Source organism: Spermophilus citellus (genome assembly GCF_964194105.1).
Source record: "Spermophilus citellus genome assembly, chromosome: 15".
Taxonomy (NCBI): Eukaryota; Metazoa; Chordata; class Mammalia; order Rodentia; family Sciuridae; genus Spermophilus; species Spermophilus citellus.
Genome location: NC_138195.1, coordinates 15,710,834 through 15,737,491, shown reverse-complemented (window position 1 = coordinate 15,737,491; position 26,658 = coordinate 15,710,834). Strand labels below are relative to the sequence as shown.

The window sequence follows — 26,658 nt, the reverse complement described above, 5'->3', positions numbered from 1 at the left end:
TGGCTCACAGAGGCCCCAGCAACATCTAGCTGATTGGCTTCTCTGTGGTGATGTTCATTGGGCTGTTTCCCCGCCCTTCAGACTGCCAGCTGATGATTGGCTCACAGCGGCCCCAGCAACATCTAGCTGATTGGCTCCTCTGTGGTGATGTTCATTGGGCTGTTTCCCTGCCCTTCAGACTGCCAGCTGATGATTGGCTCACAGAGGCCCCAGCAACATCTAGCTGATTGGCTCCTCTGCGGTGATGTTCATTGGGCGGTTTCCCTGCCCTTTCAGACCACAGAGCTGCTCATTCGGGGACTTCTTTGGCTCCGCCCACGCGACCCAGCCAATCGGCCTCAAGAGCAGGAGGATTGTGGGAGGTGGTGAGGCTTGTGTGGGTGAAAGGCTTGTGGAAGCCGGTGGTGGCAGTTGGGCTCTGAGGGTTTTTTCCTGAGGAGCTGTTTTGTTTGGTGTTTGTAGTTCTAAAAATAAAGTTCGTTTCTTTTGACAAGTGGCTCCTGAATTGTGCCCAGCCAGACTGCGGCAATGAACACATGTACTAGTGAGAGATTGTATTGGATTAACTGCTATCAATGTCTCATCAGTTCTCTTATCAATTTTGGTGGTTAATAATTTGTGATTTGAGATTATGGCCAAGAAATAGTCTCAGGATTGAATTTGTAGAATAGAAATATCATATTCTCATCAGCTATAGTACTATTTTTAAGTGTTCTTATCAGTACAGACTTTATTCTTAATAACAGATTTGCCATAGTTATCCCAAGAAAGTACTAATTAACTTTTATTTTTTGGTGGAGAAGCTTGAGGGATTTAGAAAATGGCTTTTCTTTCACAATAGGTTGCAATAAAGAATAACTCTAAATGCATGCCCGTGCCTAAACCTCTCATAGATGGTTTGAGTAGAAAGAGATATTGATAATATTTTACCATAGTGTACAAAAGTTATAGCAGTAAGTACAAAGTATGTCCTTCTTAAAATATAAGCAATCACTAAATATCATATTAAGTGTTTATCAGACAAATTAGAGTGATGTATGCTTAAGAAGTTCAACATCAAAAAGTCATCTATATTAGGAAGGGGAAGTAAGGTGCTGGTGGCATTTAGATTAGAGCAGCAACTGGCAGTTACAGATGCTGCTTGACTTACATTGGGGTTATATCCCATGAAGCCCATTTTAAGTTGAAAATATCAAGTCAAAAATGAATTTAAAATACCTAACCTACTGAATACTATAGCTTACCAACACATTTTTTTTTTATCCTGTGACTGTGTGGCTGACTGATTGTTGTTGATTTGCTTCTGCTGCTTAGTGATAGGAAGGAATATTATACCTCATGTTAATAGCCTGAGAGAAGATAAAAATTTAAAACTTGAAGTATTATTTCTACTGAATGTGTATTGCATTCATACCATCATAAAGTAAAAAAAAAAATCTAAGTTGAACTACCTTAAATTAATAATCATTTATATAGGAAATATAGATAATAATTTTATAGGTTACTAATAACACAGCTATTGGAGTTAGGTATTACAAATTTCTGTCATTAGGTCATGTCAAATATAACACAGAGATGGTAACTTGTGATGGGATAGTGAGCAAACTATAAAACAATATGGGGAAAACTGCTCATTGACTTGGAAGAAAATAAAGAAATACTGTAGGAAAGGATCAATTAACAATACAATTCAATTTAGGCAAAGTTTATTTCATATATGTTTCTTACACTCCATCAGTAAATTTGTTTTGATTTTATGTCAATACAGCAAGTAAAAAACACATTTTTTTGAAAAAAATACTTCTAAGCTTAGGTTTTAAACATATAAATATAATGCATAAAATAAATATACTGCACAAAAACATCCACCCACAAATTGCTGTTTACATCATTTCTGAATCACATTTCATGTATAAAAGTATACATTTACATTGGCTGCAATGTTTTCAGCTCTACATAACAGAAAACTTATTTTGTAAAGTGCCAAGTAGTAAATGTCTTAGGTTCTGTGGGCCATATGGTCTGTCACAACTACTAAACTCTACTGGTGAAGGCAACCACAGGCAAGAAAAAACATAAAGAAATGGGTTTTTATTTGTATTAGTGTTCTCAAAGTGCTCTATGGACACTGAAATTTGAATATCATATAATTTGCATGTGTCCCAAAATATTCTGTAAGTTTCTTCAGCCATTTAGTAATAATAATAAAAAAACTTTTATCAACTTGCACAAAAATGGGCAGTGGACCAGATCTGGCAGATGGGCTGTGGTTTGCCAACCACTGGCCTAGCCTAATCAGGATCTCTTCCAGAATCACTGGGAAAACAAACAACCAAACCAAACCAAGGCACTGGAAGCAATAAGGTGGGAGATGAGTGTTGGGTTGCCAACATTATTTTTATAGGATAATTCAAGAAATACACATTATAATTACTATAATATCTAATATATAGTTCTTGTGTCTCAGACACTATTCTAAGTGCTTTAAAATATTAACTCATTTCAACCTCAAAGCAATATTAAGATGTTACTATCACTACTCTTACATAAAAGAAACTGAGGCACAGGGAGGTGAGTGACATGACCCCTTTGCTGGAATCTAGGCCTAGGCTAGTAGCCTAGAGTCCTCACTCTTAACTGTTATACCATGTTGCTTCTACTAGTGATAAAAAGGTTTGGGAGAACATTTAAGACTCTCATACAAAATACAAGCACAGATAATTACAGACACTCTGCTAAAACACCAACAGTAAGATAATTATATTTCTTACATAGCACTATTTATTTCTATTATATAGAGTATAATACATGTTAGTGTTGTCACCTGCTTTAAAGGCAGCTCAGACTTTTGCTAAAAATAAATGTGCCCCTACTCCAAAATTTGGCTGACCATAAGACAGCTGAACATTTTACAAGAACATTTCAGCTTCATTTTAAAGTGTTAGTTCAGTAACAATGTCTATATAATTGTTACAAGTGCCAGGAAATGGTAGGAAAAGATGCACTAAGAAAAATAAAGAATATTACACTACAATACATAACAATCACTGCTCAGCTCAGATAATGTGACACGTCCTCCTACACGTAACAGTTATTGAACTAAGGTTACATGTTTTTCTATGTACAATTACGGATGGGTTCTACTTGCATGTTCAACTTCTACAAGTTATGTTTTGTAGCAAAATCACATGCACACAAAAGTCCCACATACTAAAAGACCCTTCATGTGTGTTTAATTATGTTGTCTGATTACTCAATTTATTTTTGCATTTTAAAAAGCTTCACATCTGTGGACATTTGCAGGTTTATTTAAAAAGAAAATCAAATCCCTTGGAATATTCATTTTTGCCTGCTTCCATCAGTAGAAATTATTTGAAATTTTGTTGAAAATCTCTCAAATATTTATAGAAATATTATTCAAATTATCAATGACATGACATTCATTGAAATATCCGTTCTTTAATAAAGGCTTCTATACCTGTTACAAACTTTGCAGTTATCTACCTTGAGTTCTCTAATAAGTGCAACTTGTGTAAAAAAGACTTATGAATACTCAGGATATTCATAGGAGTTTCTTATACATGTTAGCTTTGGATGTAAAGTGCTGACTGTTCTGTTAGAAAACATCTTGACATTTATTTACTTATAGGATTTCTCTTGTGTGATGATGTAAAATAAAATACAACTTCTGAAAGAAATATTTTTCTTCATATTTTATAGTTTGTAGAGTTTTGCCATCTATATTGTCTGATATTTAATAGTCTACTGGGTGGTAAAAATTTCTCCCTAATAAATTTATAGAATTTCTCTCCATGCATTTGCTGATATTCTATGAGTAATGATTGTGGCTGAAATTTTTCCCTCATTGATGATACTCATGAGGTTTCTCTTGTGTAAATTATCTGATAACACTGAAGGATAAATTCAGACAGAAATTCTCAACTCATACTATTTGTCAGCTTTTCCCTTCCGTGTATGTGTCTTCTGATGTGCGTTGAGTTGTGACTTCTGGATAAAGGTGTCCCCACACTCCTGACACTCATAGGGTTTCTCCCCTGTGTGCTTTCTCTGATGTATGGTAAAATGTGACTTCTGAGAAAAGGATTTCCCACATTCCTTGCATTCATAGGGTTTCTCTCCTGTATGAGTCCTTTGATGTAATCTGAGGACTGAATTCACAGAGAATGATTTACCACACTCTGTGCATTCATAGGGTTTCTCTCCTGTGTGTTTTCTTTGATGTTTAGTGAGGTCTGATTTATAGTAAAAGTTTTTACCACATTTATTACATTCAAAGGGTTTTTCCCCTGTATGAGTTCGCTGATGTACTGTGAGGGCTGACTTCTGGTAGAAGCATTTACCACATTCCTTACATTCATAAGGTTTTTCTCCTGTGTGAGTCCTCTGATGAGTTTTGAGGTGTGAATTTCTAGAAAAGAATTTCCCACATTCCTTACATTTATATGGTTTCTCCCCTGTGTGTGTTCTTTGATGTACTGTGAGGTGTGACTTCTGAGAAAAGTTTTTCCCACATTCCTTACACTCAAAAGGTTTTTCCCCTGTATGTGTTTTCTGATGTACCATGAGGTATGCCTTCACATAGAAGAACTTCCCACATTCAGTACACTCAAAGGGTTTCTCCCCTGTGTGTGTTTTCTGATGTTCTGTGAGGTGTGGTTTCTGATAGAAAGATTTTTCACACTGATTACATTCATAGGGTTTCTCCCCTGCATGGGTTCTCAGATGTCTACTAAGAGATGATAGGTGGTAGAAAATTTTCTTACATTCTTTACATTCATAGGTTTTATCTCTGGTGTGAATTTTCTGATGTTTTATGAGGTCTTCATTTATAGAGAAAGATTTCCCACATTTTTCACATTCATAGGATTTGTTCTTGTAATGTGTATGTCGATGCACTATGAGGGCAGACTTTTGGCAGAAGGATTTTCCGCATTGGTTACATTCATAAGTTTCCTCCTGGTTATGAGTTTTCTGATGTTTTGTGAGTTCTCCGATCCTAAATAGAAAGTTCCAAATTCATTAACAATAGGAATTTTAATGCTTTTTTTTTGTGCTATGTATTTTCTAAGTTGCTCTGAGGACTGACTTCTAGAGATGTTCCCATATTCTTTAGCTTCTTAGGGTTTCTCCACTATAAACATTCTCTGACCTACACTGTGCTTTAACATTTCATAGACTGAACTTGCGTAACATACATAAGGTTTCTTAACTGACTGCACTCTACTTTGTGTAATAAAACCTCGATTTTTGTATAATTCAGAACAAAGAAGATGACTTCAAAGTTTGAATAACTTGATCTTGAGTAAGTTCTCCTGTGAAAAAGGACATTTCCATTTGGATTACTTTCTTTAAAATTCACTCCAGTATTTTCTCACATTTAGTATTAACTAGTGCTATCTCATTTCTAGTACCCCCATCAAGACTTTCTTACAATACTTCTCTTGACTTGCCTTGAATTTCCAGCTTGACTTTTCTGGTACTTTGCCCCATGGTCATTCCATAGTTCTTCTACAAAGGAATCAAGATTTTAATACATTATTATGATTGTAGGGTTGATTCTATGTTTCAGATCAATCTATCAAAATGAAAGAACTCTCAAATAGAAATTTATTCTATTCCTCTGTTTTAGAAAAACACAGAACAAACATTAAAAACTTCAGTAATAGACAGTGGGAAGAACATGATTACAAACCAAAGTACCTTTGGCACATTTAAAACAAATATGACCTTAAAAACTTGGATGTAAAAATTAAGACAAAAACCAAAGAATATGGAACAGAGAACAAAAGATTTTTTAAATCATCCTGAACAAGAAGTGTGAATCACAGAGAACGCTGTGAGTTCATTAAAGACAATCCACCACAGTAATTTGGGTAAGAAAAATTGGTGGATAATTGTGTTTATTGGAATTATCAGAAAGAAGATAAAATTTGATGGAGGAGCATAACATATTCTATCCAGGTGCAGTAGCTCATGCTTGTAATTGTAGCAACTCAGGGGGCTGAGGCAGGAGATTTACAAGTTTGAAGCCAGCCTTAGAACCTTAGCAACAATCTGTCTCAAAATAAAAAAGGGCTGGGATGTAGCTCAGTGGCAAAGTACTCCTGGGCTCAATCCTCAGTGCAAAAAAAAAAAAAAAAAAAAGAAAGAAAGAAAGAAAGAAAGAAAGAAAGAAAGAAAAGCCCAGAAGCATAAGTCTTTATCCCCTCAAATTTAAATTTATATTACTATGTTAGGATTCCTAGTTCAATAGTTCCTCCTTACCTGGAGGGGATATATTCCAAAACTCCAGTAATGCCTGAAACCACAGATAGTACTGAATGCGTGCTGTCTCTCTCTCTCTCTCTCTCTCTCTCTCTCTCTCTCTCTCTCTATATATATATATATATATATATATATATATACACACTTAGTTTTTTCTATACATACATACATACCTATGATAGATACAACTTTTACCTTTCTACTTAGAAGAAGCACTTTAAGGCTTTATTTTGGCATATTTTCATTGTCAGCATCACTACTCTTGAACTTTGGGGCCATTATAAAATAAAATAAGGGTTACTTAACATAAGTGCTATGATCCCTCAACAGTCTATCTGATGACCGAGATGGCTGTTGAGTGACTAATCAGGTAACATGTTACAGTACAGATATGCTAGATAGAGTTGATTCATATCTGGGCCAGACAGAGTGGAACTACACTAGATTTCATCACAGTACTCAGAATGACATATATTTTAAAACTATGAATTGTTTATTTCTGGAATTTTCTGTTTAATATTTTCAGACTGCAGATGACTGTGGGGAACTGAAAGGAAAGTGAAAGTGCAGATCAGGAGAAATACTGTAGTTAACAGACTATAAACTTATACTTTATTTCTTCCTTGTCTATCCATAATAATATAGCTGTCAATGCTAAAGTGATTTTCTCAGATCATCAATGTTCTCATGGTTAGAAGTTTAAGCTTTCATTAGCAATAAAATTAGCTTAATTTTCACTAGGACAGGAAGATCCAGGAACATAGACATCCAAAAAGAAGGACTTTTTAAAAAGCAGAGGCATGCCATCCTGCAACAGGATGAATTTCCTTGTAGCATCATGGATTTTCAGTTCTGAACTTATCCTAGCCATCAAAATCCTGCATTTCCAAAGATAAGATTCAACTTGAGTTTTGAATTGTGCTTTCATAATCTTGGCTCCTTCATTTCTGCTTCTAATTTGCTACATGTTCCCTAAATATTAGGTTACTCAACATGATCCTAGAACCATTCTTCATATTTATTCATATTTTAAAAATAAAAGATTATGAGCAGAGGCTTGGGGTTGTAATTTCATGGCACTTGTGGGAAAAGTTATTTGATACTGAGTTGTGCAAAGTTAACTTGAATATGTATGAAATAAGAGCCTATGTATATAAAACATATAAGAGAATGGTAAAGTGGAAATTAACATGTGATTGGGGGCTACAAGGACAAATAAGTCGCAGTAGGCAAGAGAGGGCCAGACTTGTTCTTGACAGAAAATTAACATAAATGTATGCTCTAATAGTGAGTCAGTATTAGTTTACCATGACAGGCTAGTGGCAATAGAAGTCTGCTGCATTATACAATGGCCTTGAGAATTTAAATTAATAATTTGATTTTGACCTTAAGGAGTAGAATCAGTGGAACTATCTTGTAAGAAGGTAAAATATGAAACCAGAATAAAAATAGAACAGAGATTCTGTCAGCTTTAGGAGTTCTCAGCACAAAAATTCATGATTTATTCTTAAGAGTGGATAAGTCCTCGAAGTAGTTAGTGAAAAGAGCATACAGCAGAGAATAGAGATTGTCGGTTTCTTACAAATCATTTCATTCTTTCAACAAATACCTTGTGAGCAACTAATATGTACCAAGCAATACAACAGTCAGAAGATAATGAAAAAGATTTTAAGAAGCAGGATGTGATTCTCTTGGTGTCATAATACCCCAAATAAGGTACTGAAGATTTTAGGAATAATCAACACTTTGTGTGAAGGAAAACCCCACATGAAAGAAAATGATGAACAACATAGTGGTTTATAATTTGAGTTCAGAGTTTAAGGAGAGATGAGGAAGTTAAAACTGTTGCAACTGGTGTTAAAAATACATTTTTCAGTTTTTTTGTTTTCTTTGAAAAAATATAGCTCATATTTGTGAACACTTTCTAAGATTATAATCACATATTATAATGTGCAGGGAGGAAGTTACTGTATTCTAGAGAAAAGACAAAAATCTCAGTTAAGGTTAGATATGGTTTCAATTCTGAAAATATAGAAAATAGAAGTAAATCTATTTTAAAATAGTTAGCAAGTGAGGAATTTAGTGGTGATAACAGAAATTTGAGGTATGATTTAGGTTTATTACATGTACAGATAAAGTGTTCTCAATCATTTCCAGAAGTCTACGGAATTTAGAGAAATTCCTGAAAAGTATTTCAAAAATCAAGAAGCATCAACCACCTGACTAATAATGGAATATAATTTCTAAGTTACCAGGACAACGCCGACGTGGAAATTCTACTTCCAATACCCATGGCTCTTTTCCTTGCTTCAATTTGAAGACCAGATTTGGCTTACTCACACGATAACCTATTAATGAAAAAAATAAAGAAAATGATACAAATTGCTTGAAGTTTGTATGGATAAGAAAAATACAATTTCAGGAAAACAATGAAGTTCCACTTCGGCTTGTCAAATTTTAGATTCTTTCACTGGAGATGTAGGAACACTTATTCTTGGTACCCAAAGTGGATTAAGTTTGACCTCTGAAACAAAGCTAATATCATTCAACCCCATAAGGATCTTATATGTTCCAGAAACTGAGAGAAGAAATATAAATGACTGGGATTTATACATTGTTATAGTTTGGATGTGAAGTCTCCCCCAAAAGTTCACATATGAGGCTATACAAGAAGGTCTGGAGAAGAAATTATTGGGTTATAGCCTTAATCTAATCAGTGAATTGATCCCTGATGGGATTTACTGAGTGGCAACTGGAGGCAGATAGAATGTGGCTAGAGGAAGTGGTTTATTGAGGGCATGGCTATGAAGTATATGTTTGTATATAGAAAGTGGAGGCCTCTCTCTCTCTCTCTCTGCTTTCTGATCACCACACTATTCCTTCCGCCACACTCTTCCACCATGATATTCAGCCTCACCTAGAGCCCCAAGGAATGCAGCCAGCTTCTATGGACTAAGACCTCTGAAACCATGAGCCCTAAATAAACCTTTTCTCCTCTACAGTTGTTCTGGTTAGGTCCTTTCAGTCACAGCAGTGAAAAAGCTGAATAAAACATATATGAGGAAGTTTTTCTCACCCACTGAGACCAGGTGATTGTAGTTCTCCAGCATGACATCCTTGTACAGGGTCCTCTGAGCAGGAGTCAGTAATTTCCACTCCTCCTTGGTGAATTCCACAGTAACATCCTTAAATGTCACTGGTCCCTGGAACAATATTTCAATTAAATTTGAACTGACCAGAAAAGAGTACCATTGAAAAGATACAGTAAGGGCTGGGGACATGACTCAGTGGTAAAGCATTTGCTTTGCTTGCATGGAACTCTAGGTTTAATCCCTAGCACTGAGGAGGAAAAAAAAAACATATTAAACTAGCTTTGTTTTGACTGTAGAATTTACTCTGGATAGTTATACTGCTAACTATATACAGTATTTTATACTCAGATATATGTTCAATACACATTTACTGAGCTCCTACTCTGCCTGCAACTCTCCTGGAGGTACCAAAGATGAATAAAAGTAATTCTTTCTGTTATCAAAGAACTGATATTTTGACATGAGGCAAAGATGTAAATGCTTAAAGGCAATATGTGTATTGGGTGTATTGTCAAATATGATACGAGATACAAGATGGTTACAAATGGGGAAAGTTATTTGCATTTTGTATTGTCATGTTAGATTTTTTTAGATGGTCAACCTGATTTATGTACATTTTAAGAATAAACAATACATGACTGGAAAAAGCATGGGGCATGAGAAATGATGAAAGTTAAACTACAAAAAACACAGTATAATAGGAGAATAGGTTATAGGATGAAGATTAATTATGTTATAAATTCAAGTGACAGAACATAAAGAAATTATGTCTTTTGACCCATTGATTATATTTTTCATATATTTAATAGTTGCTTATTAATATGTTACACCTATTAAAATAGGTTAACAAGTCTTAAATTTAAGGAATTTAAGGAATAAAATTTATATAAGAGAACAATATCTACATCACAGTATGTAGACTATCTTATACATCTTAGGGATGCTCACTCCTTCACTTTGTAGATGTAAATACAGACAATAGGAGCCACTGAAGATACAGATGTAAGCGCTGGAGTTATAGCAGATAAGTAGTTTAGAAGAAAACTATAAAGCAGAAGTAGCAAATGGCACATCACAAAGAGACAGATATAAGCAATAGGCATTTACATAAAGTAGCAGCAGCAGTAGCAGTAGTATGGCAAAATAGTATAATATAACTGTAATTAGCTGGTAATTAATAGCTACTGGGAAGAAGACAGAGGATAGCTCCCAGATTATTATGATTTGGTGGCCAGAGTTAGGATGCTAATTTCTTTTATTTGTATTAAAAGAAACAATTTAAGGCTATAAAATTTCTTCTGATAAATGCTTTATTTATATTCCATAGGATCTGAAATGTATTTTCACTTGAACAATAACTTGGTTGGGCATAAATTCCTGATTCATACGTTTTTCTTAATTTCTTGAAAACGCTTTCTATTATTTTATGTTTATATAATTTGGTACTAAGAATTATGTCAATTTTATTTTCCTTCCTTGGCAAGTGATTTGTACTTTTCCCCCTTGAGACCAGAGAACTTTTTAATTACTTTTAAATACGTATGGGGGTTACCATTCTGAATCAATGCTTTGTGGCATACAGAGGGTCTTTTCAATAAGTAGATTCAGTTCTTCTCTTTCTGAAAAGTTCCTTGAATTATAGTTTTTTTTTTACTATTTATTTTTTAGTTGTAGTTGGACACAATATCTTTATTTTATTTACTTATTTATTTTTTAAAAAATGTGGTGCTGAGGATCGAACCCAGGGCCTCGAACATGCTAGGCAAACGCTCTACTGCTGAGCCATAACCCCAGCCCCCCCTTGAATTATAGTTTAAAATTTTATTCTCTTTTGTTATTTGGTTTTTGTACCTTAGGGACTCTACTTTGTCTTTCTTTTACTTTTATTACTCAAATCTTCCTGATCCTCATTCATTTTGTTTCTGCCCTAACTTTGATCTCTTGTCCATTCATTTATTTCATGTCATTTATTGTACCTTCATTCACTTCTTCTTCCTTGAGCATGTTGTAACTTAACAGAAACCTTGAGTTTCTGTTCTGCTATATTTTTCCTAAGTTAATGAACCTACATTTTGTATTTACTTGCTTTTCCATTTCTATCATGAGTTTTTAATTTCTGGTTTGTAAGTTTCTTTACTGTCCCAAATTACTTAATACTGAAGATTTGTATTAACAGTTTTCTTCTATTTTGCTTTTGTTTTGGGAAATTCACAACAATTGAAAAAGTTAATTCACACTTTCTGCTTTCTTCTTATATTATTAATGCATGATTGTTGAGTAACTTCCTTTTTCATGATAAGTGACAATAAAAGTTAATTTTATGGTGGGTAGGAAAGAAGAAATTGTTCTCTACTCTTGGTTAAAATATCAGCAACTATTTGAAAATAATAAGTGAGTACTTTGTTTACTGTTATTCAAAAATAAACTCAAAGTTGTTGGGTTTTTTTGTTTTTTGTTTTGCGGGGGATGACTGGGGACTGAACTCAGGGGCACTCCACTACTGAGCCACAACCCAAGCCCTATTTTGTACTTTATTTAGAGAAAGGGTCTCACGGAGTTGCTTAGCACCTCGCTTTTGCTGAAGCTGGTTTTGAACTTGCAATCTTCCTGCCTCAGCCTCCTCCCAAGCCACCGGGATTACAGGTGTGCACCACTGCGCCTGGCCTACATAGACACTTTAAATCAACTCTTTGAAGCATGCTCAAGGAAGTATAGGAAATTGTGGACAAAGAACTAAAGGAAACCAAGACTATGTATAAACAAGTAAAGAATATCAATAAAAAAATGTTTTAGGGCTGGGGATGTGGCTCAAGCGGTAGTGCACTCGCTTGGTATGCGTGCGGCCCCAGTTCGATCCTCAGCACCACATACCAACAAAGATGTTGTGTCTGCCGAGAACTAAAAAATAAATATTAAAAAAAAATTCTCTCTCTCTCTCTCTCCTCTCTCACTCTCCCTTTAAAAAAAAATGTTTTAAAAGGGAAAGAAGTTACAGAGTTCAAAGTTAGAATAACTGAAATTAAAAATTCACTTGAGAGGGTCACTATCAGATTTGAGCAGGCAAAAGAAAGAGATCTACAAAACTGAAGATTAGATGATTTATCCTGTTGTTGCAATTCTGGCTCAAAATAAAAATATCAATGTAAGTCATAAACATGAAAAAATTAAAAAAGAAAAATATCATCATCATCTCAACAGATACAGAAAAAGCTTTTCACAAATTTTAAAAATAATTATCATTCATGATTAAACCTCTGAACAAATTAGGTGAAAAAGATATTATAATTTGCTTTTCAGTTTCCTCCAAAGAACATTTAGTAAAGGCTTGCTCCCTAGGGTAACTCCATTGGAAACAGAGCCTTACTATTGGGTAGAACCTTAAGGAAGCAGGGTCTAGTAGGAGGTCTTTGGGGTCACTGGAACTATCCCTTTGAAGGTGACTGTGGGACCCTGGTCCCTTTCTCTTTCTTTTGCTTTCTGGCCATGAGAGCAGTTTTGCTCAATCATGTGCTCATGGCATGATGTGCTGCTTCAACACAGGTGTAAATGCAACAGGTTTCAACTGATCATGGACTGAAATCTCTAAAAGTATGATCCCAAATAACCCTTTTCTCTTTATAAGGTATTTATTATAGTGACAGAAGCCAACTGATGCAGAAGGGAACTTCCTTAATCTAAAAAAGACATTTATATAAAATTTGTAGCAAGCACAACACTTACTGAATGGCTAAATTCTTTACCCCTAATGACAGGAAAAAAATGTTTAATTTCAGTACTCTTACTTAATATCATATTAGAAATAATAGCACTGGCTAAAGAAAAGCATACAGATTACAAAGAGGAAAAATAAAACTGTTTCTGTTTTCAGATGACATTTACTTATGTGGACAGTCTCCAAGAATCTTTAAAACAAATTCTGGAACTAATCATTAAGCTTATTAAGGTCACAGACCAAATTTGTTTTTAAAAATCTATATTTCTATATGCTAATAAAAACCAAGTAGAAATAAAAAAGCGAAATCAATATTATTTACAATACCAACAAAAATGAAATACTTGAGTGTTAATCTAAACTTTTAGCATGGTCTATATCCAAAAACTACAAAACAACAAACAAAGAGGTCAAAGACCTAAATAAATGGGGTGTTAAATTGACTCTGAACCATGCCAACTCTTCTTAATATAATCTGTATATTTAATGTAATTCCAATCAAAACCTTAGAAGGCTTTTTTTTGGTAGATGTCAATAGCTGATTCTAAAAATATAAGGAAAAGTAATGGAATTAAAATAGCTTTTGCAAAAAAACAAATTATGCGGATTCACACTATCTGGTTTCAAGACTCGCTGCTATATTAAGGAAGATATTGCGCTAATAAAAAAGTATAAACACAAAGATCAATGCAATAAAAGAGTATTTTGATGTTTTAAAAGTCTGCTTAGTCTCTTGGTTTATGAGTCTTCCTTGATTTTTTAAAAACATTATTATTTATTTTTGAAGTTCTGGGAATTGAACCCACAGCCTTGCACATGGTGAGCTATGTCCCTAGACCTTTCCTTAATTTTTATGACCTTGACAGTTTTGAAGAATATTACTCAAATGTTTTATGTATCGCCCCTCAAGTTGGATTTGCCTAAAGGTTGTCTCATGATTAGACTAAGATTTTAGGTTTAGGGGAAGAATAATAGAGAGCCCTTATCAAAATATAACAGGGGGTTCATAATATTACTAGTGACGTTAACTTGGCTTACTTTGTTAGGGTAGTGTTTACCATTTTTCTCCATTGTAAAGTAGCTACTTTTATTTTTCACATTCTATTTTTTGAAAGCAAATCAAAGTCCAGCCCATATGCAAGAAGAGAATGTGGTAATAAACTCCACTTCCTAGAGGGACAGTATCTCTATATATCACATGGGGTTCTTCATAAAGATTTGTCTCTTCTCATTATTTACCTATTTATTCATTTACTTATATCAACATGACCTGGTTTTTAAAAATGTTTTTAGTTAGAATATAATACTGCATACTTGTTTTGTTGCTCAAATTGCTTCAGCTTTGCCAATGAGGAGCTCTTATAGATTGGTTCTTGTGTCTATTTGACATGCCCCAATCATTTGTTTACTTTTATGTTACAGCATTTCCTTACTTTCTGATGGCACAAAATTCCCTTGGTTTATTTTGTATTTCCTTTGCTTCAGTCCTAGAATCAACAAATTATCCAAGAAGTTCTAGTTCTTTTATTGAAAAATGGTATAAAAATATGGATGTGGGCACTAGGAATGCTCATTGCAACTGGGTGTCATTGCTCCTAGGTCTTCTTAGCACAGTTAGGGAATACATGTATGTATACTGACACACTTATATGCATGTATCTATAATTATTTTCAGAGCTATCTATATATATGAGCCAATATATTAAGATTATGCATAGATTACAAACACACATAGATACATAATATTACTTTTCAATAAATGGTACTGGAACATACAGAAATACATGTATAAAGGAAAGTATCTAAAAATGAAACCAAGCCAATAATTTATATAAATATCACCTAAAAATCATGTAAAACTATAAAATTTTTAGAAAGAAAAAGGCTTTGTGACTTTTGGTTAAAGCAGATATTTTAGACATGATACCAAAAGAAACTAAAAAAAGAAAAAATATGGAGCTTATCAAAATTAGCTCTTCAATGACACTGTTAAATAAATGAAGAGAAAACCCATAGATAATGATAAAATGTTTGAAAATTTACAAGTCACTTATGTCCAGAACATAAAAAAAGCTCTCAAAACTCAACAAGAAAAAACCCAATTTAAAAATGAACTAAAGATTTGAATAGATACTTCATAAAAATAAGGTACAGAAACAACATGTAAACCCACCAAAATATATTCAATATCATTAAACATTAGGGAAATGAAAATTAATATATAATGGGATACTACTACTCAACCATCAGCATGACTTAAAAAAACTGATAATATTAAGTGCTAACAAGTAATGAGAAGCAAATGGATCTCTAATACATTGCAGCAGGAATACAAAATAGTATATCTATTCTGGGAAACGGAATTCTTATAAAGTTAAATTGGGCTGGGGATGTGGCTCAAGTGGTAGCGTGCTCGCCTGGCATGCACGGGGTGCTGGGTTTGATCTTCAACACCACATAAAAATAAAAAATAAAGATATTGTGTCCACCTAAAACTAGAAAATAAATATTTTTTAAAAAAGTTAAAGATAATACCTGTAACCTAGAAAGCCCACTCCTAGTATTTACCCAAGAAAAATAAAATCTATGTTCACACAAAACTCACCACACAAGTATCTGAAAAAGCCCTGTTCACAATTGCCCCCCAAAAAGATGGAAATAAGTTTTCAACTAGTAAATGTATAAATGATGTATATCCATACAACTGAATCCCATTTAATAACAAAAAAGAACAAACTTTTGATATATTACAATATGATCAAATCTCAAATGCATTATGCTGAATTAAAGAAGTCAGTCTTTTAAAAAATCAATTCAATATAAATTGAATTTATGTGATAGTCAGGGAAAGGCAAAATTATAAGAATGCAGAATAGATCAGTGATTGCTAGGAATTTGGATAAAAAGGCTACAAAGAGGGAATAAGGGAATTTTGAGGTTGTGGAACTGTCAGTAGCTTGAGTGTGGTGATGATTACATGCTTTTATGAATGTGTCAAAAGTCAATAAAATGTACAACCCCAAAGAGTATATTTTGCTGAGTTAAAAAAATAACAACATAACAAAAAGTATAAATCATTTTATACCCACTAGGATAGCTATTCTTTAAAAACAATAAAATAACAATGTTGGTAAAGACTAGAGAAACTGGAACCCTGTGTGTTTTTGGTTAGAATGTAAAATGATGTAGCCACTATGGAAAACAGTATGACAGCTCCTCAAAAAATTACAAAATGATCCAGAAATTCCCTTTCTGGGTATATATCTTATAGAAATAAAAGCAGGGACTCAAATAGTATTTGTTCATCTATGTTCAAATCAGCATTATTTATAATAACCAAGAGGAAAAAGTAAACCAAGTGCCCATGAATGTATGAATGGATAAACATAATGTAGTTTATATAACCAATCTAATATTATTCCACTTTTAAAAAGAAGGAAATTTTGACACAGGCTACAACATGGATGAAACTTGAAGAATTACACTAAGTGAAATTAATCAGTCAGAGAAAGACAAATATTGTATGATTCACTTACACAAGATACCTACAGTAGTCAAATTCATACAGACAGAAAATAACATTAGTAGTTAGTTGCCAGGGATTGGGAGAAGAGGGAACAGAATTGTTATGTAATGGGTTGTGAGATGAAAAAAGTTATGGAGATAAATGTTGGTAAGTGGTAACTATTAAGTAACAATGTGAAGGTATGTAATGCCACTGAACTAAACACTTGAAAAAGTTAAATGGTAAATTTTATGTGTCTTTAACCACAACTAAAAATAAAGACAAAACATACTAAATAGCTGTATAAAAGCATGAAAGGATAATAGTAACTAGGATTTGAGGGATCAGGATCTTGGAAAAATGGAAAATCCACTGAGATGAGCACTATTCCTCTGCTTAGAAATTTCAAGACATTTGTAAAGTTCAAAGCCATGGAAAAGAGAGCAGAAAAGCAGATTAGAGCTAGTATCTTTACACTAAGGATTTAAAACATTGGTTCTGAGTACAATGTAGAATATCAAAAGATAGACTGATCTCACCCTAACAATTAGAACAAGCCCTTTACCTAGGAAATCAAGGTTTCCAAAATTAATCAGAAAACTGAGAATCCAAAGATGAACAAAGGCAAAAATTCAGAAGATTAGAATATTTCAGAAAACAACTACTCATTTCTGGGGGATTTCTTTAAAATATTAGTAAATGTTTCAAGCAAAAATAACAAGTAAATACTTGTTAAAAATATATTACAAATGAACTAAAGAAAAAGGCCACAAAGAATGGGAAGAATAGGAACAGAATTATACTACTGAAAGTTTACTTCACTGTTTATGAATAAACAGTATGTTATTTGAAGATATTACATAGGTTAACCAGACATAGTATAATTTCCAGGTTAATCAAAAAATACAATAACACAAAAAGTAGAGCTTAAAGTCAATAAGTATAATACTCAAAACACAAATCCTCAAACCCAAAGAAGTACAAATAAATTTCATTAGGATAAAGAAAAATCCACACATAAACACACAATGGTAAAATACATCTCGAAAGCAGTTAGCCCCAAACAGACAAATTTGCTTTAAAGATCTGACAAAGGGACAGGTATATTTTTAACAGCATCAGTAGCACAAGACTATTTATGCTTTTCAGTGTTTTCAAAGATAAGAACTACCAACGAAGAATTCTATACACAGTGCAAATAAACAAAACAGAACTTTCCACTAGCAAACCCTCCTCCAAAATAAAAATAGTAAATATAAAGGATTTTTCAAAAGCAGAGAGTTGCACCAATAAAAGTAGAGAGATGCAAGAAGGAATACAAAAAAAGAGAAATCTACTCTGGCCAAAATGGCTATAGACAAACAGTTCCAGAACCTGCAACAAATAAAATTTTCAAGGAGTTGGTAATGACAACTGCACTTAAAAAAAAAAAAAAAAAAAAAGCAGAGCTGGGCATGGTACCCCTGATCTATAGTTCCAGCTACTTAAGGAGGCTGAAGCAGGAGAATCACCTGAGCTCAGGAATTTGAGACAAGGTTGGGCATCATAGTGAGACCCTATCTCAAACAAATGAAAAACCCCCACAGGAAACAGGCTCATTAACTGTTTTTATTGTCCCAGACTGACCACTGAGCAATTAATTGTAGATGATAGGAAAACACATGTACTCCCCAATGAATTTTGGATAAGGACGATTTCAAATAAAAGATAAAAATATATTCAGGATTTGCTGTAGCAGAACTGTAGGTCCTACTCTAGTTTTTAATTGGTTCTGTTGAATAGGTTGAATCTTAGCTTCCTTTTACTTACTTTCTCCTTTGTTTCTAGCAAGATGCCCAAAGATTGTGATTTTCAATTGGTAACAGGTAAAGTCCATAGCAAAAGTTTGTGATACGGTAGTATGAACATTTCAAAAAGTGACTTGAGGATTATGTGAGAAGAATATACTAATGCTTAGCAGAGGGCTGGATGTTTAATTGACAATTATGTTGTTTTATTTAAAGTAAATTTTTAAAAACCAATGAACTGATAACAGAATTCAGTATTCGTTTTTCCTGGTAATGGTGAGATCAAGACCATCAGTTGTAACCAGTAATACACATTTCTTAAGCCCAACAGGGCTGATGTTAATTAATATTCCTTAAGTTACATATATATTGTACATTTTAAATGAACAAATAAAAACAACATTCAAAGTTCTACAGTCCGCAAGGTCCTACATCTTCTAGCTTCTTCTACTTCTTTGATGTTACTTCTTGCCATTCTCTTCCAAGGTCACTTCTCTCTAGCTATAATATCCTGATATGGTTTCTAGAACATGCCTCAGAGTGACTGTATTTGCTGTTCCTCTATTTAACATGTTTTGCCACTAGATTTCTACATAGTTCCCTATCTCATTTAATTGAGGATTTACCACAAATACCACTTTTTAGAATGGTCTAATTAACTTTAAATCTAAAAAACTATGTGTCCTTTATTTCTTTGTATTGCTCTGTCCTCTCAAATTACTTGACTCTATCTCTGAGCATATGCTTCAGAAATATTACTCAATTGTTTCTAGGCACTGTGGCACAAGCCTGCAACTCAGCTACTTGGGCAGCTGAGGTAAGAGGATTGCAATTTTGAGGCCAGAGACCAGCCTGGGCAACTTAGTGAGCTGGAGATGTAGCTCAGGGGTAGAGCACCCTAATAACACTATATATACACACACACACACACACACACACACACACACATACTTATATATGTATTCTACTTTTGAAAATTTTTATTATACATTTGAAAAATTATGTTAGTATCAGCACCAATATTATCAGAAGTCTTTTATATATTAGAAAGTTGTCCAATTCATGATAAAGATACAAGTTCTACAAAAATCTAATTTTTACCTTAAAGCCCAAATTTTAATATTGGCAAAAAGATACCTTGAAGTGACAGGCTCACTTAATCTACTTATTTATTTATTTATTTATTTTAGTTGTAGTCGGAAATGATGCCTTTATTTTATTTATTTATTTTTTTATGTGGTGCTGAGGATCGAACCCAGTGCCTTGCACATGCTAGGTAAGCGCTCTACCACTGAGCTACAACCCCAGCCCAACTTCATTCACTTTTGGTTTGTTAAATACCCAAGTGTAAATAACTATAGCTTTTTTTTGCCATTTGTTCTTTCATGTAAAAAAGGTCTTCCATGAAAAGCATGTGCACAAATCAAATAATTGCACAAGGGCTTGTTATCCAGACCAGACAACTAACTGTTCAGGATAAGAAGCGCATTATTTTAACTTTCCATTTCATCACATGGAATATTAAAAATATATGCACTTGAGGGTCAATATTTAATAAAATTAATAATTTTTACTATTTTATTAAGGTTATCCTTAAGTAAATGGCAGGTTTTTACTTGGAGGAATACAATGATTATAAATTAGGTGTCCTTATCTTAATTCATGCCAATAGTAGATAGGCAGGAACCTATCACCATTGCTTTCATACCAGCAGTGCAATTAGCATCTTAGCACTAGAGTTTTGAATTTAAAGACCCCTTGAGAGGGTCTTAGGTTCCCAGGGGTCTTAAGACCATACTTTGAGAGCAGTGTTTTCCTTGAAGATGATCTGTAACATAGCTCCCTTTCTAGTTAAATACCTGAGCTCTCTTAAAAACACATACACACATTAAACACACATACACAAAGTGAAACAAAGGCTAAATAAATGACTCACCTTGAACTTGTTCATTTTCTGCTGCTCTTGGGAAAGGGTAGAAACTATAAAGCCCGAGCAGGGAAAGTTGTAAGAGAAAAGTCATAAGAGACCATATGTTACAGCTCCAGGAATCTCCTGTGGGAAATTTCCATACAATATTTTAGTAAAATATAAACCCCTGGAAAAATGTCCCTTTGACCCATGAGAAGGAATAGGAAGTACCATGATGAAGTAGTACCCACCTGTCCATCGATGACTCTGACATAATCTTGATGAACCTGGGATATTTTTGAGTGAATCTAAACATTTCTTTCTTATTGGTTGCTTTGAAAATTATGTGTATGTTCACTGAATAACACAAAAGAATTGAAAACATAAATAATAAATAACAGATTAAATAAGATGTATAATATATCCAAATATGGATCCCTATGTCTAGCATTACAGATGATGAATTGATATATTTATTGATATATAAAAGGTGTTTAGTTTACATGTCATAACAATTTTTCCTTTTAATATTATAAATCCCACAATTATAAAGTTATTTCAGAGTTTTCAAAAATGAGACAGTTCTTCTCCTTAAATTAGTTTCTTTTGATATAGTGAATCTGGAGACTTCAGTTCTACCTTAGGCTTAGTTTCAATGCTGCTACCTTTAATATAAGGAAAAATCAGGTAATCTTGAACAACCTCTCATGTGATTTTTAAAGTCTTTACCCAGGACCACAAATCTAGATAGTGCCCTGGATTCCACTGACCTCTCAAATTTAGGCTGGGTCTAGGGTAAAATTTAGTTCAGCCTTGATAAATTGACATGGCCCCTAATCTGCTGACACATAAATCTAGCTTCTAAAATAGTACTTTGGCTCCAAAATTCCCAGACACTTCATAGATGTAGCAAAGACAACAGATGCCACAATCCTGTGGTCCTTTTCATAAGCAGCAGAAACAACTTCCAGCCACCCTGCGCTTAAAAGATGATAATTATAAGCCCAGATACCACCAGCCATCAGAGGCATTATCACATCACCTACATAATAAAAAGCATGGAAGAATCACAGTTGTTTTTTTTTTTTTTTTAAGTCTGTCTCTACCATTTCCCCTCTAGAAATTAGCCTTTAGCCTTGATAGAATTTCCAACTTCTTAGAGAAATTTAAAATTGAAAGCTCAAACTCTGGTTTCAATTTATGCGCTCCCTGAGAACAATCAGGTTGGAGGATGTAGGAAGGGTCTTAATTGGCTTTTTGAGCCAAGGGTTCTAAAGGAATCCCAAGAATTTTTGGAAATAGAACACTACACGGAGAGATGATGTTCAATACACTTCACAACCATACTCTGGTGGTGCTTAAGTACAACTGCTTGCTTAACTACAAACTAAGACTGGATTTTAATGTAGGAAAGAGCATTAACTACAGAGTAAAAACAGTGAGAGTTTAAATCCTAATTCCGAGTAAACCAATTTATATCTCTGAACCTGTAATACTATAATTTATTAAAACGGAGGTGGTTACTGCCAATGGTTAAAGGAGCCAATAATGAAAACAACAACATGCCTTGTAATAAAAGCAGCTCACCTTTATTAATTCCTTATTATTTACATCTACTGCCTTATTCAGGCCAGCAAACGACCCTCAAGGGTGCTTTCATCATCATTTTACAGATGATTGAATCACCCTGAGATCAGCTCGCCCATCCAGCCCCACACACTGGATCTGAGCCAAGCCTGGCTACAGCCAGCGTCGCAGACGCGCTTGGACGCCGCGGGTCAAGCTCCACGTTACAGAGCCGCTCCCTCCGGGCGGCCCGGCCTGCTTTCCCTGCAGAGTGGGCCCTCCTGGGTTGCCCCTCACAGGTCGCGACAACAACTTTTGGAGAAGGTCGGCTGTGCAAAAGGCCGGCTTCCCGGCCAAGCCCCTCCCGCAGGCCCTGTAGGCTCTCGGCGCAGGCCGCGGCCTCCAGATTTTGACCCGGCTGTCGCAAAGTCCAGCTTCCCCGCTCCCGACCCGCCCACAGAGGCCTTCGACACACCTGCAAGGGATCTGTCTCCGATCCCAGGCCACTCTGAGCCCAGGCCCCGCCCTCAGCTGCGCTGCGGAGACCTGGTAGCACCGGAGTCTTCAACCCCCTGCGGTGTAAGACAAAGCCGCCCAGACAGAAAGGAAAGGGCATTGCACATGCGCAGAGCGCACCCTGGCGGGGGGGGGAGGGGGGGAAGCCTCCGCTTTGACACTAATTTGGATGAAGTTAAGCGATTTGGCGCCCTCTAGTGATCTGATGATTCCTGCTGGGCTTTTCTGGAGACTTGAGCTTTTGGTTATTCATGGAGTGGTTAAAATTGGCTTAAAGGCAGAAAACCACCCGAAGTGATATTGATGGACAACTTAGGTAACGTGGTTGGGACTCAGTACTATAGTGATGTACGACAGAAGAAATAAGGACAGGTATAAAGGAAGCATATGGGAAAGAAAAGGGATTGTAGCTTTAAATCTAAAAACTCCATGGACACCCAGACTTTCATTTCTTCAGGCCTGAGTTCGTAAAAGTCCAGTAAATCTTAGTTCAGATAATTGATGCCTTTATATTTCTTTAGTTAACAAAAATGTATTTTCAGACTGAAGCCTAGAGAAAGTGCCAAGTGCTATTGACTAGATACGACAACCTGAAATTCTGAAAAGAGTCTCAAAATAATTGAGCTCATTAAGCTGACACAGGATAGTGGAGAGCTGAAGCTCCAAACTTCAGTTCTTATATACCAACTTAATAAAAGCTAAAGTCAGACACGAAAAGTCAAGAGAATTTAGTTTTTAAAAAAGATTCAAGCAAAGAACGCTTTCTAGAGAGGATAGCCTGTGGGCAGAGAACGGCAAAGGAAACAGTGCTGCTTCCAAATTTATTGCTGCCTTATGTTTACCTTGAGAACTGTGGTCTACCTTCTGCGGTCCGCGCTAATCAGATGTTTACTCACGCTTCACATAGATTGCAGGAGTTTTGGGCCCTAGTTGGTCATCTCTCTGTCTCGGAGACTATAATATTGGAGGAGGGGGAGCTTCTTCTGCAATTCAATTGTATGTTAATGAGGGTGCTGGGGTCCTGGCCTGGCAGACTTCATCTTAGTGTGCCTGTGGTGTTAATGAAACTTCTTAGCTACATTGAGAAACCTATGGCCATAAATATTAATTTTACAGTGACCTTGGTAGACCCTGTCAGGAGTTAGCCCCACTGATCTTTCCTTCATAGTGTATTTCTTAGTTGTCTTTGTTTCCTTGTGTTTATTCTCAGGTTAGTACACCTGCAATAGATGCAATACTAACATAATCTACAGTCCATGTTCAAATTTTGCTCACTGTCTCAATTAAGACTTAAGTAATACTTTGTTGATTCAATATCCACAATCATAAATGTTTATGTACCTAATAGGACAGCTTAAAAATATATAGTTTTATACATTGCTTACAAATTTATAGTTTAAGATCTCATACTCCCTTCTCAGTATTTTGTATGCCAATAGAAAATCAGCAAGTACATAAAATTTTTAACATCACTAATGTGACTAATGTTTATAAAGTACACTTACTCTCCAAAAGAAAAATATACATTCTGTTCAAGTGCACATGCAAAATTTACCAAAAGACACTATATAATATATCATAAATTTAAAAGGATTCAAGTCATTCAAAACACATTATTTGACCATATTGTAATTGAATTATAAGTTAATATCTATATGTATCTGGAAAATATCCAAACATTTGGAAAATAAATAATCTAAATATACCATGTGTTAAAGTAGAAATCAAAGGGGGAAATTAGAAGCTAATTAGGACTGAATTAAAATAAAAACAATCCAAATTTGTATGTTGTTACTATGTAACTGCTGAATGAAAGGAACTTTTTTTTAAAAGAAAAAAATCTCTAATGAATGACCTCAGCTTCTATCTGAAGAAACTAGAAATATAAGACCAACTGTAACTGAAAGTAAGCTGAAGAAGGGAAATAAGAGACATCAGAGTGGGGAATCAAAGATGATGAAGTAGAGGAAGACTGCATTTTCCAGTTTGCCCCATGGCTTGAAGCAAGAGTTCTCAATGAGATTGGTGACAGAGAGAATTGTAATTAAACATTGGATCATCAGAAACTCAAAGAGATGCCGAAATTCTATTACCACACAAGCATCTATAAAATTCAGAGGATCTTTAGAGACTACTGTGAAAACTTATATGCCAATATAATAGAAAGTCTTGAAGAAATGGAAAGATTTCTAGATACATACCACCTAGTAAAATTAAACCAAGAAGATATATAAAACCTGAAGAGACCAATAGCAAGTAATGAGATTGAATGGGTAATAAAAACTGATGTTTGAACAAAGAAAAACCCAGGAACAGAAGATGTATTCCAGGCAAATGCAGGTGAAAGGTCAGAGGGCCCCTTTCCTAAATAGCACCCACTCATCAGGCAAAGGCTCCATTCTAGAAATAGTAGGTTAAAATTCCTGGGACCCTGATAGTCCTAGCCACACTATACTTGTAGGATAGAAGTTTAAATCCCATGTGTGGCATACAAAGAATACTAAAGAGTTCCATCCTCGACCAGCAGTCTGTGTGCAAACAGTGGTGCAACTGTGACAAAATTAGGCCACTGTTCCTATCTCTAGCTCCAGAGCTGTAGCATAGAGTTTTTTCCCAGAGGGAGAAGCAAGTTACGAGAGAGAGAGAGAGAGAGAGAGAGAGAGAGAGAGAGAGAGAGAGAGAGAGAGAGAGAGAACGCACAAGTGTGAGCGAGCGTGCTATGAAGCTGTCTCCATGGGAATTGACTATGAAAGATAATATGGAAAGTGAAACAACAGAGATTTGGGGTATTGACAATGAAGAAGGCTGGTAGTTCCATGAGGGAAACAAGTTATACCAGAAGTTTACCAGAATAAACTAGACAAAAACATTCTAGAAAGAATAGTCCTGGTATTAGGGGTCAGATAGATGAAAATGGTAGAACACAAAGTTAAGGAGTATAATTCTATATAATGGACCCACTGTTCTGATCTCCACATACTTTCTTTGCCAAAGAGCAATTTGCCTGCAGCCTAGCCAGGCCTAAGTGGACAGGATATGTCACAATCCTCAGCAAACTGAGGGAGGGGCAAAAGTCAGGTAATCAGTGTAGGTAATTAAGGATGATGGTTGAGAGAGGATGTAGACTGGTTAACAAAGAACAATGGGTTGATAATGGTCAACCTCTGGATTGTGCTCCTAGGCACTCTGGGTTGCTAACAATTAACCTCCATGCTTCTGTTCCTTCCTGTTCTGAGGTTCTGTAAAAAAGCAAGTCGCACCCCTTTTTATGGACTCTTGGCTCTGAGGTTCCACTTCTCTTTGAAAACTCTATCCCTATCACTTTCTTAATAAAACTTTCTCTCTATGCTTGCCTCAGCATCTCTTGTGTTTATTCTTCAACACTGGGGAATAAGAACCTGTTCCCCATCTGCAATGGACTGGTATCACTGGAATCAGAATCTGAAAACCTGGTCTCAAAGACTATTTTTGAAAAGCAGACTGAACTTAATTGGATCATTGTAGTGTAATTTATATTCCAGATCATTGTGTAAAACAATAACTATCAGCTTGAAATTAGTAGTGACTAACCAAAAGGGACAGTTTTATAAAGAGATTAGGGAAAAAGAGAGTTTTGCTGGGAACATTGCTATTCTTGGCTCACTGTGAAAAATGCCTAGGGCTTCACCATTCTGAGGAACTACATCAGAGGCTGCACTTTGCAAGGGAATTAGACTTCATTACAACAGTCCAGAACAAGTCACTCCTCAAGCAGGCAAACACAATGCCCTGGTGTGTGTGTGTGTGTGTGTGTGTGTGTGTGTGTGTGTGTGTATGTGGCAGGGGGATCAATAGACACATTGTCATAATACATAGTCTACAATATTCATTTTTAAACAACAGCAAATTATGAGATACAAAGAAGTAGGAATGTGTGACCATACACAAAGAAAATTCAGGTAACAGTGCCTACAAGAAGAAAATGTAGCCCCAACTCTCCATCATGTTGGCTTAGGAACCAATTTCCTCAACAAGACTCCTAAAGTGCAAGAAATAAAATCAAGAATCAATAAATATGATAGTATCAAACTAAAAAGCTTCTTCACAGCAAAGGAAACAATTAAGAATGTGAGCAGAGAGCCTACAGCATAGGAGAAATTTTTTTGCCACCTGCACCTCAGATATGGCATTAATCTCCAGAATATATAAAGAACTCAATCTTAACGCCCACCCCCACCCCCCAAAAAGTCCCAATCAATAAATGGGCAAAGGAACTGAACAGGTACTTCACAGAAGAAGAAATACAA

The 26,658-nt window shown here is 35.1% G+C and overlaps 1 protein-coding gene across 2 annotated transcripts; it reads right to left on the bottom strand.

Moving 5' to 3' along the window:
* Positions 1-1,694: 1,694 nt before the first annotated feature.
* On the bottom strand, positions 1,695-22,471 carry ZNF25 (zinc finger protein 25). Of its 2 annotated transcripts, XM_081267477.1 has the most exons (7): positions 22,332-22,471; positions 20,542-20,647; positions 20,318-20,434; positions 9,362-9,488; positions 8,538-8,633; positions 5,472-5,529; positions 1,695-5,017 (listed from the first exon to the last, which is right to left on the bottom strand). In XM_081267477.1, exons 3-7 carry the CDS (start codon positions 20,330-20,332, stop codon positions 3,949-3,951), a joined length of 1,365 nt encoding a protein of 454 aa, XP_081123603.1. In that variant the 5' UTR covers positions 20,333-20,434; positions 20,542-20,647; positions 22,332-22,471; the 3' UTR covers positions 1,695-3,948. The 2 variants fall into 2 exon arrangements, with proteins under 2 accessions (XP_081123603.1, XP_081123604.1); XM_081267478.1 differs by lacking the exon at positions 20,542-20,647.
* Positions 22,472-26,658: the final 4,187 nt, after the last annotated feature.